The 13,432-nt window shown below is 36.7% G+C and overlaps 1 protein-coding gene across 7 annotated transcripts in view; it reads left to right on the plus strand.

Annotated features, from left to right (window-relative positions):
* The window catches only part of LOC101745340 (uncharacterized), a 35,740-nt gene extending 33,024 nt beyond the window's left edge, over positions 1-2,716 (plus strand). For 3 of the 7 annotated variants that reach the window (XR_005245725.2, XR_005245727.2, XR_009975525.1), the window contains 2 exons: positions 29-187; positions 443-2,716. Coding sequence is in view for 1 of the 7 variants with exons in the window: in XM_062673653.1 (XP_062529637.1) it covers positions 29-58 (30 nt within the window). In the remaining 6 variants the exon portion in view is untranslated. Of the gene's footprint in view, positions 1-28 lie in introns of all 7 variants that reach the window. The other 4 variants (XR_005245724.2, XR_002430846.3, XR_005245726.2 and 1 more) reach the window with 3 other exon arrangements.
* The last annotated feature ends 10,716 nt before the right edge of the window (positions 2,717-13,432 follow it).

Consider the following 13,432-nt stretch of genomic DNA (forward strand, 5'->3'; position numbering starts at 1 on the left):
TACTAAGTTTTATTTTTGTTTGTTACAGGTAATAAAAAGAAACGAACGCCGCGGATGAACAATAAATGGCAAAACATTAAAAATAGATCTCAATAATATTTCAAGAAAGAAATATGGGATAAGTGAAGATACAAAATTTATGGGCTAAGAAATTATAGAGCTTCGTTCTGGTTTGTATATTTATCAAGTAAGTAAATGAAACGGTCACAGCAACGTGCTAACTGAAAACAAATACAGAAACCTTGTTTGTCAATAGAAAATAACCTTTCACAGATATCCATATAACGTAATTATGTAAATAGGTCGCGTATGAGAAATACGTGAATTTTTTCTTTGACACATAAATAATGTTTGAGTATTTTCGTTTTACGAAAAAAATCTATACAACTATTGTATGTTATATTATGTGATATATTATAATGTTTATTTAATTTTATTTTAGGTGTAATCTTAATCGAAAAAGTGGATAAACTGACAGCAGATATGGTACCAAGCATACACGCATACACCTTAGTTAAAGGATAGACGGTCAATGGTTCCTAAGTTAACAATCTTGTGTATACCGGGCTGAATCTTTTTGTTGTTATCTTAGAGGGGCAGAGGAAGCATACCGATGCCTCTGCTTAAAATCGCGACAAAGCTTAAAAATTAAATACGGGTTTTATTTGTATGGGAATAACGGATAGAATCCTTTCAACTGGACTCAACTCTACACCCTCACACTACACGCCTAGTCCTTAGCAGTAATGCGTTTCGTTTTGAAGGGTGGGCCAGCCGTTGTACTGTCAAAACTGAGACCTTAGAATTCATATCTCAAGGTGAGTGAGGGTATTACATTGTATATTTCTATGCGCTCCGAACACCAAGTGGATCGTGAGCTTGTCCACCCATCTAAGCAATAAAAAAAAGGATTTTACGGATTTCGTTTCTCGACGAAGGTACCTAAGGTAGCCGTTGTGACTACAAAACTTCGTAGGTTCTTATGTGTAAGGTTAGTGGCATTTACGTTGAAAAAAGATATTCGGGGACACTTGGTGTGTAGTCTCATGCGTATTCTACAGGATATCCCAGTCCAAGCGTATCCTAGACGTGTTTTAGTAAGTATGAATCTCTAACTTAACGAATAACTTGGTCTTCCTAACAGATGCGATACCTATGCGGACTCGCATGACCTACACCACCAGCGATTACGCAAATTATAACTTTGCGTGTCCGATTTTAATTGCACGATGCTATTCCTTCACCGTGGAAGCTAATCAAGAATATTTGTTAAGTACGTATTTCATTAGAAAAATTTGTACCTACCTGCCTGCGAGATTCGCTTACGAATACGAATACAGCGAGCGTTTTATCTTTTAGGCCACGACGACTTCAAATTTTTATTTATAAAAAATATTATAGTGAGCATGACCGTATTTATACGCCATAAAACACAATGGATATTGCATTGAATATCGAAAAGTGGTTTGAGCAGAAAAATATGATGGAATGAAATCTGTCTTGGGCTAGCTTCACGTATATAACATATGTACGTGGTAACAAAGCCTAATCCAAAATGTAACGATGTTTCACTTTGAATGTATACAACAGCTTATTGATTTATAGTCTACTCATTCTCACGGCCGATGGCATTAAGTAGGCTGTGTCAGGTCATATGTGCAGATGAGCTTATGGCTCACCTGCTGAGAAGTGGTTACCGGAAAACCACTGCTATGATACGTGATGTGAAAGTTACATTACATTGCAATAACTGCTACGCAGCAGGATGCGGATGAATAATACCCACCATGCCCAGTAATTATGTAAATAATTTAAACTTCTGAATTATTCTAGAGCTCTAATAGACATTGCAATTGGTTTCATGCAAAATTTCACGAAGAACTGTGAACATAATGGTGTCCGAACTCTCTCTACTAAAAAAAATTTGTTTACTTTTGGTAGCTTATCAAAATCTACCTCTTCAAGGTATATCTCACAGATTTCCTTCATCTTTATTAGAAAGTTTCAACATAGTTCATAGAGAAGATTGCAAGATTGTTTATTAAATAAAATTATAATAACACGTTTAGAAGATAAGCAACAAACAACTAAAGGGCGGATGAAACTGCTCGATAGACTGACGGTCCAAATTTTGTTCGGAACTTGGATATATGAAAGCTTATCATGTCCTGTTATATACAATGTCGTTAGCGAGATCAAGGCATCTGTCAAATATCGTGCGTTCTGTGAACAATTTTCCGAAGGCTTTGAAGGCCGAACTCAAGGGCTCGATCAGCAGGAGAAGGTTTGCTAACAGCTGCCCAAACTTTTTAGAAGGAAAGTTAACAACTAAAGGCAGCTGGTTTGCAAGTGAATCTACCCTCTGATTAGAATCGTGTTCTGCTGAGAAGACCCAACGAGAAACTCACCAAGCTGATACTACGGTCTGAGATGCATGTCGAATTTTTCGGCGAGTTCGTCAAGTAGGTAGGCAGCGGCTTGGCTCTTCTCCTGGCATTGCTGAAGTCTATGGGCGACGGTAACCACTTACCATCAGGTGGGCTGTAAGCCCGTCTGCCTACATGGGCAATAAAAAAAAAGTACGGTGACCTCTTTGGTTGTTGCTGCCAGCAGCTGCCAGCAGTGTTGCAAAATCCGCGAAGATTTGTGTCCTACGGTTGTAAGTACATTTAAATGTCTTTGATATTAATGAACATTAAAATATTAAAGGATTAAGCTCATTGTGTTTTTTTAGCAGACAGATTAATGTCTGTTTCATTTTATACATGTAACTTGAAAGAGTAACAAAAATAATATTATGTACATCAATTAAATGTTCAGGTAAACATAAGATAATGTATCTGAAAAAAAGTATACAATTAAAACAGCGAACGTAACTTTTGAAGGATACAAAAAATGTACTTTCGCTATTTTCCTTAAAGAAAGAGGTCGTCGGATAATCACAGATGTTAAAAAAATGTCGGTTCGCTGACCTAAACGAATGACTCAGTTTAGTTTCACTTTCTTAATTGTGGAATTCTGTATAAACTATATTTGTTCAATTGTACTATTAAAAATATAATACGCGAACATGAATACCTGTAAATCAATTCCCATGATGGCTTTCTCGATCGTGTGAACTCTGTTTTACCTAAGAACTGATTGCATGTCATAGAGTATGTTCAACAATTAACGTGAACAATTAATCATTCGAATAGTTAGCGTAGGCAATGGCTTTGCAATGCCATGACATTGCCGATGTTTATGAGCGGTGGTAAACGCTTATCACCGATTTTTACTGGTGGTAGGACCTCTTGTGAGTCCGCACGGGTAGGTACCACCACCCTGCTTATTTCTGCCGTGAAGGATTGATGCGTTTCGGTTTGAAGGGTGGCGCAGCCGTTGTTACTACTGAGACCTTAGAACTTATATCTCAAGGTGGGCGGCGACATTTACGTTGTAGACATGTATGGGCTCCAGTAACAACTTAACACCAGGCTGGCTGTGAGGTCGTCCACCCACCTAAGCAATAAAAAATAACTATATCATCAGGTACACCGCATGATATTTCGGACGGTGAGTCGAGCTGGTGTCCTAGATTCTGTGATTGGATTTAGTGGTTTTTTATTTGCTGTTAAGCTGACGGACTACATATATCGTGCTATATTTATTAATGTGGATAAGTAGCTAGTATTTCTATAATAAATAAAAAAAACAGTATTTATCAAATTTAGAGCAAGGTCGTCTTGAACACTTATAAACCGTGAGTGTCTACTGAGAATACTAACAGTAGAATGTAAGTATAATAGATTCTTCAATCCGAACCATTTTGTCTAAAAGGAATGTTGTCAATTTGAGCTCTTTAATGCATTCTATATAGTTTGCAAGATTTTTGTGCTGTCCATTTTCTTACACGGTTCAGATGTGAGTCCAGCAGAATTTAAACGAAGACTGCACTCTGCAATCGTGTTGTTGGAGAATGATGCTTATAGTGTAATGGGACAAATTCCGTACCCGAAAAAACCCGAAAGGGGGCACGATGCAACGACTTTTGGTAGTAATTTAGATGTAAAATCCAATCACAATTGGAGTGACTTAAATTTACCAAAAATTTCTTTTACAAAATTTTATATATTATATTTTCCAAGGGCATTGTTATTTTATTATTTCCGACGTTCCGAATATTGCGCAGTTTCCGTGGTAACGCACGATTGACTGACTGATGATTTACATTTGAAATAAAATTCACCAACATTATTTTAAAATAGTCCCACTTCATCAAACTGGCGGAAATAAATCCGGTTCACGATGGTTTCTATGCAAACCGCAAGCAGAGGAAAATCTTAACTTGTAATAGGTCAAATGTAAAGGTGATTGCACTTGACTTAGTGGTTGAAGAGCGCAATGCGGATGTTGCAATAGGTGCCAATTTTTATTCAGACCTATTCCACTTTATTTAAAAATGTATTTTCAATATATATAGTAATAAGTAGGTGGCATATCAAGATTTTTTCTATAAAATAAATACATTCTCAAATATCCGTTTAAAAATGAATAATTTAGATTTTTCTTTATTATGTATATATTTGAAGCACGCTTGTCTCATATCCAACTACGGAGACGGGCATCGCAGAGCCGCCGTCGCCCGAAATATGTTTTCTCGGATCTCCCGGATCCATTCTTTGTGTTTCTTCAAGCAGTGTTCACTGTCCTCGTCGAACTCTTCGGTTACGATGAAGTGTTCAACGAGCGAACTAACTAACTCTACTTGAGTTTCTCGCGGGACCTTCTCAGTTGATCACGATTTTGACAAGGCGGTAGATTCTTCGAAGCATCACTCTTGCTACGGTAAGTGTTAGCGCATTTTATCGGCTACCTACCAGCCACAGCCTAGCTACAATATACCTTTATGCTACCAGCGAATAAGTAGGAAAAAATGATTGTGCGATTGACTTAAGACTTGGTGTATTTATCGACACATAAGGGAATGTTCTCGTATAGTCCCATGATGTGCGAGTAATTTCAACAAGTGAGTATATATTATACATTTTACGATAGTCACAGCACAGCATGAAAGTTTTTTACGGTTCCGGCCATAACTACATATACATATAACGGCATGCCTAGTATTAAAAATGCATGAACTAAATGAAAAATTTAGTGCAGTTTATGATGGGTTGATATATGAATTTAACATGGCAGACAAACATAGTGGTAGTGGGCCAGTGGGACATCAGCGAAATGTTGACTTTCGTTACCGCCAATGACAGCCTATTATCAAGTTGACCTAGAAGGACATCATACGCCGCATTCCAAGCGACTTTTAGGGTTAGGCCTGATAATAGCTTTCCATAGATAATCGTTCGCAGAGGATTAAACTGTAAAAGTAGTTTTCAAATAATTTTACTTAATAACAAAAGGTATCTTAGTGGTATTTTACTTGTTCGTTTCTACCGCGAAGATGTTTTACTTTCTGGTTTGAAGGACGAGATAGCCTTTATCAATACAACTGTGACTTCGATGTTTCAAAATGGACGATGTTTATTGTCTCAAGTAACAACTTAACACCAGAGGGGTCATGAGTATCTCTGTGCATAAGAGGCTGTGGCGGGTAGCCATCATACAACGCAAGATAATTGACAGATGCCTGAATCTCGCTTACGACATTTTCAAGATAAAGCGCATATATACAAGTTCCGAACAACAACATTTGGACCGTCGGTCTACCGAGCAAATATCACCCGCTCGGTGGAAGATCTTTCCTTTCGTCGTATATTCCCCAAACTGGTGACCCCGACGTGATGTGAACACGCAACCTTCTGATTCATCATCAGCGCATCAAGAACTTCGGCTACCACAATCCCCGCATTCTCGCAGATAAAAGCAAGTCATCGACAGTCGTCCCACAGTAAGCCAGCATCGCAGCCTCAACAGGACCATCGCAGCCGACTCACCGCGCTTCCTGGCCCTACGGCACGCACCTACACTGCCTCATCGCGCAGCATTCAAGCTCAGTCTCGACTCACCGCAGACTTCGAGCAGCACTGGCGACAATCACGCAGCATTCAAGCTCAGTTTCGACTCACCGCAAACTTCGAGCAGCACTGGCACTTGCAAGCTAATCTCAGCACGGACAACGCTAACTAAATATGACACGAACTCCAGTCTCGGAGGGGAGTGATGTGGCGGGTAGCCATCATACAACGCAAGATAATTGACAGATGCCTGAATCTCGCTTACGACATTTTCAAGATAAAGCGCATATATACAAGTTCCGAACAACAACATTTGGACCGTCGGTCTACCGAGCAAATATCACCCGCTCGGTGGAAGATCTTTCCTTTCGTCGTATATTCCCCAAACCCCAAAGAGGCAATCAATAATAACATCGCACTACTATAATTCTAAAATTAAATTGACAATTTGTTCGTACTTAACGTGTGGATCGAATCAACTTTTCCACTACGATTTCATGCATCAATTTAACGAATGCTATTCATAATATCACAAAGCTAATTTGTTCGCATTTGAAGAAACATATTCCTATCACACAAGCGTAATTTCACATAGGCCTACAATCGAACAATGGTCTGATATTAACAGTAATCGAGTCGGTGCAATGTCACAGCCGTAGAAAGTGAAGACTGCTCCCGTTGTGAACCAGAACGCATCACTTGGACTCGACAACAATAGCTAAGATTATTGCAGCGACTCCCTATAATTGTGACGAATTATGTACTTACTGTACAGTGAAATGAATAAAATTAGATCATTTACTTGGCAAGTACAAGTGGAGAATGAGTTTATGACGTAGCTTAGCAGAGACCAATCGCCATCTTGGAATAAATTTATTTTTGGCGTTATTGTAAAAATTATAAAATGTAGGTTCGCTTAGTGTCCATTTTGTAGATATCAATAAAATACAAAATATGGAATATGTGATTCACAGACTGCAGAGGGCTTGCCTATCTTTTCAGAACGAGGTTGTCGAATAGCTTTGCAAACATTTGGGTGTTGCTTTGTCAAGACCAATAATTCAATTTTAAGTGACAGATTATTTTGTTAAGGATTCGCGAGTCGTCGACATAGTTATCCACATTTGCGGCTTAATTTCGAGTTTATTATTTCTGACGTTTCGAATACTTTATAATTTTCGTGTTTACGGGCAGTAGCGAGGTAGAAATAGAAGTCACATTTTAAGTGGTAATTTTTCCTTTTTTTTTTTCAAAGTAAATGAGAGACCGAGCTCACGGCTAACCTGGTATTGCGTGGATACTGAAGTTCACAGGCATCGCAACTTGAATGTCGCCACTCGCCACTTGACTACTACTATGAACCTTAAGATCTATGTCTCATTTGTACAGTAATTACGCAATTACTTTTTTTGAGTTTCATATGATTAAAACGTGATATTCGTGAACATGAGCTAAGTACGTATTTCATTAGGAAAAGTTGGTATTCAACACGACTTCCAGATCAATTGTTCCAAATAACACACAGCAATGGAAAAACGATTCAATGAGAGTACCACATCAGGCACACCTACATTATGTACACATGTACCTACATACATGAATCAAGAAGTACATTCCTTGGCGGTAACTGTAACCAGCCAAAATAAATTGGGGAATGCAGAGACAATATAGGATGAAAGCTATCGGATGATCTCAAGGTTCACGTTTGATATTGTTTTCGAATTCGAAATTTGAATTGGTTGCAATTTAATGCAGTTTTTTTAGCACAATTTAATAAAACGCTTATTGCAAAGTTCTACAATTATTTAAATGCTATCTCTCGACTTATTTTATTTGGAGTTGTACAGGTGAGCGTTATAGTTTATTTTGGCACTTTTTGTTTTGAGTAAATCTGGGTTTTACCGAACGCCCCTCCATCGCTGCACACTTTCTCCGGCGCATTGAAACATCATTGAACATCTCTACGTAAGCCGGCACAAGTCGCATGCACTAGTAAATAAAATTACCACATACCTACCCACTGTAGGTACATCTGGTGCTGTGGGTTCTGATTCGTTTGTACGGTACATCAAGCTCACGATCCTTCTGCTGTTCGAACAGTTTTTTTAATCGTTGTATTCACTACTGCACGTTTACAAGCATTATTCTGAACGACTAAACCTTTTGAAGTTAAGTGATTTCGCTAATATTGAGATCTAAGACCAGATTCTTAACTACATTGGACTAGGGACCACTTTATCACGTTTTTAACCGGAACAAAGGATTACTTCAATTTCGAAAAAGATAAGAAGTTGATTTACAATTTGCGCGAGTTCTCAATACGTTTCACTTCCAGTAAACAAAATAAGAATTGATAGAGAGAACTATAAATTAAACGAATAGATGATGGGGAAGGAGCAGCAGAACCTAATATAGCGATATTTGCGTAACCCTATATTATTCTTTTTATAATTTATTCCAGTCGTCAACAGGTAAATATTCCAGAAAATCAAAAAATCCTGTGCTTAATAAATGGACATAAGAAATGCAATTCGCTAAAAATTACAATTTGTTATTTGTTTAAAAGTTCTTCGCTTTTTTATGTATAGAGAATATCTCGTCAACGGTCACCTACTTATTAATGCGCAGATGATACGCAGTTTTCCTCGACGCTTTCTCCGCGCTAACGGAAAACAGGAAAAACGAACTGAATACCTACATCTCTTGATTGTCATTGTTTATAAATGCTTTAGTTTAATGTTGGTAATCTAAAACCAACCTGCTTATTTCGACCGATTGAAACAAGCCAAAGTGGGTGCGTAGTCCGAACTCCGAACATCATACTATCTCTCTTGCACGTTGAAAACTAAACGAGTATGACGTCACGAACCACTGTATGGGTTATTTTCTTGTTATTTAACAATAATTCTCACAACCAGATTTCTAGAATATACCACGTTCTTAGTCATACAAAAAACTGATTAGTCTTTCAATCGTCATCATTTACTTCATCAAAATTAGCTACGTTCATAATACAAATCGGTAGCTCATGAGGACGTAATTTCACCAGAACAAATAAATGTATATGAAAGTGACTTAATAAAAGTCACTGTCAGTAATTTTTTTATGCCGTAGATATTATGTGAAATAGCTCTGACCTAACCTGATGTGTCTCGTGGTTACTGGAGTAGGTAAGGTAGGTAAGGTACATCAAACCGTAAAAGCCGCTACCTTCCTTAAGTATCGAAGTATCTTCCTTCCGAAGTATCGATTTAATTTAAGATAATCTTGAACTACTTACTATTCATGTTTGTTTTAATTAAATCTGTTGGCAATGAGATAGTGAATGTTAAATTAGTGAGATACATAAAATACAGGTTTATCCATATGTAACATAAACCTAACACAACAGGTATGTTTATAATATAAAATCATTCGCATGACTAGTTTCGTGTATCTTATAAAACAATATAAACGATAGATATTATTATTATATCTATATTAAATGTGAAACATTGTTTGCACGTTTGTTACTCGATCGCACAAAAATGCCGCCTCGAATTTGTATGAAATTAGGTAGGTATGCATAAAGATAACCTGGATCATTATTCATCTTGCATACATGCATGTACAAATAAAATTGCTAACTGACTTTTGATGTCTTTTACCTTTTAGAATGTTACTATATCTATACATGTAACGGATTTGTTTTAAACTAATCTGCGGGAACCGCATTAAATGAATGTATCTACAACATTAATTATTAAATTATTAAAGTCAAGAGTGTTTTTAAGATGAAACTTAACGGTTATTCAATAGTGGATGACAGTTAAGAGTAAAATTTGAAGGACGTGTCATCTTCGTCATTCGTTATTTTATTCATTCAATGTTCTTGTGGCCTAAAAGATAAGACTTTCGGTGCATTCGTATCTAGAGATGAGCCGGTGTTCGAATCCTGCAGACGGGTATCAATTTTTCTAATGAAATACGTACTTAACAAATGTTCACGATTGACTTCCACGCTGAAGTAATAACAACGTGTAATAAAAATCAAACTCGCAAAAATTATAATTTGCGTAATTACTGACGGTAGGACCTCTTGTCCGCACGAGTAGGTACCACCACCCCGCCTATTTCTGCCGTGAAGTAGTAATGCGTTTCGGTCTGAAGGGTGGGGTAGCCGTTGCAACTATTCTGAGGCCTTAGAACTTATATCTCAAGGTGGGTGGCGAATGTACGTTGTAGATGTCTATGGGCTCTAGTCATCATCACTTAACACCAAGTGGACTGTGAGCTCGTCCACCCAACTAAGCAATAAATAAAAAAACTTCAGGCATATTTTTTTATAGGTAAATTTTTTTATTATCTTTGTAAGCACACGCCCCGTCCAATGGTGAATGGTTAATTGAATGGAAGTGGGTAATTCCTCTTGAATATTAGCAATGCCAGGCGCACAACCCAGGCGCTGCCTACCATTGAGTACTCTCCGCAAAATTATTTGAAAAATGACATATAACAGCGAATAGAATATAATGTATTTGTAAGAGTTATGAATGGAAAAATGAATTCAAAGAGAAATCCTTGGATTTACCTATGTCAAGTAATAAAAGACTTGATCCTACTTAGAGCAGCAGACAAATTACCTAATCAAAAGTAAGCCAATGGGTCACACATACACGCGCTCTTTTGATGGTAAGTGGTACTCGCGTCTCAAAGTAAACGCAGACTTGAAACATTAGGTCCAAGTTTACCAGTATAGAGTATTTTTTGGGTATGTATGGAATGAGCACACATGTGGTCACATGACCACAATCATCTTTGATATAGAATCACACAAAGCCCAAAGCTCACATAGAAACGTATAGGTAAAACTAGTCATCAGTAACAGGTATACCTATGCAGATAAAACAAAATATTTGGGTAGTGATAAGTCCGTGCTTGAAGTTGTTTATTGGCTAAGATAAGATGAAACTTTGGTTCCTCTGATGTTTCTTCTTCTATATCTTTCCCTCACTGCTTAGGATCGCGCCCACATGTGGCGTTCCTCCATAGAGTTCGATTATGGACCGCATGGTACAGACTACCGCCAAGTGCTTCCTTTACTAGATCTGACCATCTGGCTGGTGTTTAGAGATTACCAAATCCAATGAGCGTACCACTGCCTACCAGAATACGACTATCCACGAAACATTACTGTTCTGTCAAGTGCATTCACACCATAACTATTCTACTTTTAAAACCGGGTTATATAATTGCATTCCTTCAGAAATAGGCCGGACGGAAGCGCCCAGATAGGCCTGCCTCACTAATATTTTGAAGCAGTAATATTTTCCCTACTAATTAACTGTTGTCCACTTTCTTTAACTAAGAGGCCGAGCAGTGATTGCGTAATTCCGCTCACCACCTCGTCCGGTCATCGATCTCCTGCATTATCTAATTGTTATGTAATCATTATGAAACATATTCAAATATTGACGCGCTTGTATATTATCAAAGGAGCTACTATTTGACGTATCTTGTGATCTTTTAATGAAAATCGTTTTTGATTTTGATACGAACGCTTCAAGCGTAAATAATAGATAATAGAATATCTTTTAGATTTTTCTATCGTTTACCTGTAATTTATATATGTAATAATTTAAAATTAATATCTACTTATTGATACAGTTATAAGCTAACCACCTACACAAAGTTCTTAAAATGAATTAGAATAAAACATTCAAACAACTTTAGAATGAATAACATTCTAAGAACTTTATATAACTTTGAATTGTAAAAGACCCATAGAGAATTTTTTAAGGTACCACACGCAAATAAGCCTTAAAGGTTTTTGTCGCATTTAATGTTTGGAAACTATAAGCTTGTTTAGAAAAGATAATTTAAAAAAAAATGTACATTACAAGTGTCATTAACAATGACAAGTGCTAAAAGGCACTCAACAACGAGCTGCTGTAAGAATTTTAATAATTTTAAAGTGCGTGTTTGTTTTCGAACCAATAAATGATAGTATGAGAACCAAGCACGAAACTAGTGCGCCATGTGTGTGTTTCGTTTTTTTAACTCAACAAAAACGTGAAAGCATTGACTAATATCTTATTTTTGCTAATGCCATTGATGGGATAAGCATCTCGCATGTGACAGTGTCCATAGCCCAAGGACATCAAATCATAATTCACACGGCCAATGACTTTAAAGTTACGGCTACAAAGGTTTTTACATGTGATAAGGCGTATTGTGGGCCTACACGGCTCAGTACCATCATCCTGCCTATTTCTAGCGTAAAAAAATCTTGCATTCAAGTTTGAATTGTGGGACTGTTGTAAATAAACCAATTACGATTTCCACCTCTTATCTGAAAGTGGATGACGGTACACCAGTGACATTGAGATTTCTATAGGCCCAGGTTATAGCTTAAATACAGGTGGGCCGTCAGCTCAACCACCCAATAACAAAAAAGATACAACATAAATAAGTGAATCGTTATAAAAATTTATTTTCCTTTCTCTCGTAGTACATCTAGTATTACATTTACAGTTTCGGGAACGTTACACCCTGTATAAGAAGAAATAAAAAAAAATACAAATTTGTTTCTTCGTGTCGTAACAAGATATTAACTTGTGCATGCGTTGAAGTCTTTTGTATAGCGGATGTTAACCGGTCATTTGTTTTGAAGAAAACATGTGATACTTAAACAACAATATGTATTAGTTTTTATTAAAGAATATGCTATATTATTATAGTCTTATTTAAATAGATATACTATAAAGAAATTGTTGTTGGTATACTAGTTTAACATATTTTATCTGGAGTACATTTATTTTTATTTTCCGAAATCAAAATACGAGTAAAATTAAAAAAAGCGTATAATTTTGTATGAATTAATTGCTCTAATTAATCAAATTTTCAATCAACAATCATCCAAACTTATGAAACATCAATGGATAATTTTCAGCTGTACATGTGTTCATGTTCGTTGAACTACACTTCTTTTACAGTTTCTTCGATAATTGTCTCATCTTTGCTCATCCCTAATCCTATAGTTTTTCGAGTACCTTCTCATATATCTCAACATATTACGCTAGAGTTCTTAGGGTTGTCTAAAGGTTATTAAGTTATTGTGATTCTATCAAAATTTAATTCCTAATTCTTTAGACCTAGTAATAGAATAAATATTCAAATCCGCTTTGCCCTATTTAAAAGGTATTTTTCTAAAAAAGTTTATTTTTATTTGATTTTACGTATATTAATGAACTGGAAAAATGAAATGTTGGAGACATCCCTGTTTTCTGTCTACGTTAGACATCCCTGTTACTTACATAACATAGGTAGGCAGTAGCTTGGCTATTCTTCTAGCTGATCTATACAGTGAGGCAAACGGCAAACGGCTACCTCCGAAGACTGAATCAGCTAAACAGCTGCCAAAAGAGACTGAATAGTGAACATATATTGCACGTATTTATATAAAGTAGTGGTCACGCAGTAGTCGAAATTCGACTATA

This window comes from Bombyx mori, chromosome 18 (genome assembly GCF_030269925.1).
Source record: "Bombyx mori chromosome 18, ASM3026992v2".
NCBI classification, from domain to species: Eukaryota; Metazoa; Arthropoda; class Insecta; order Lepidoptera; family Bombycidae; genus Bombyx; species Bombyx mori.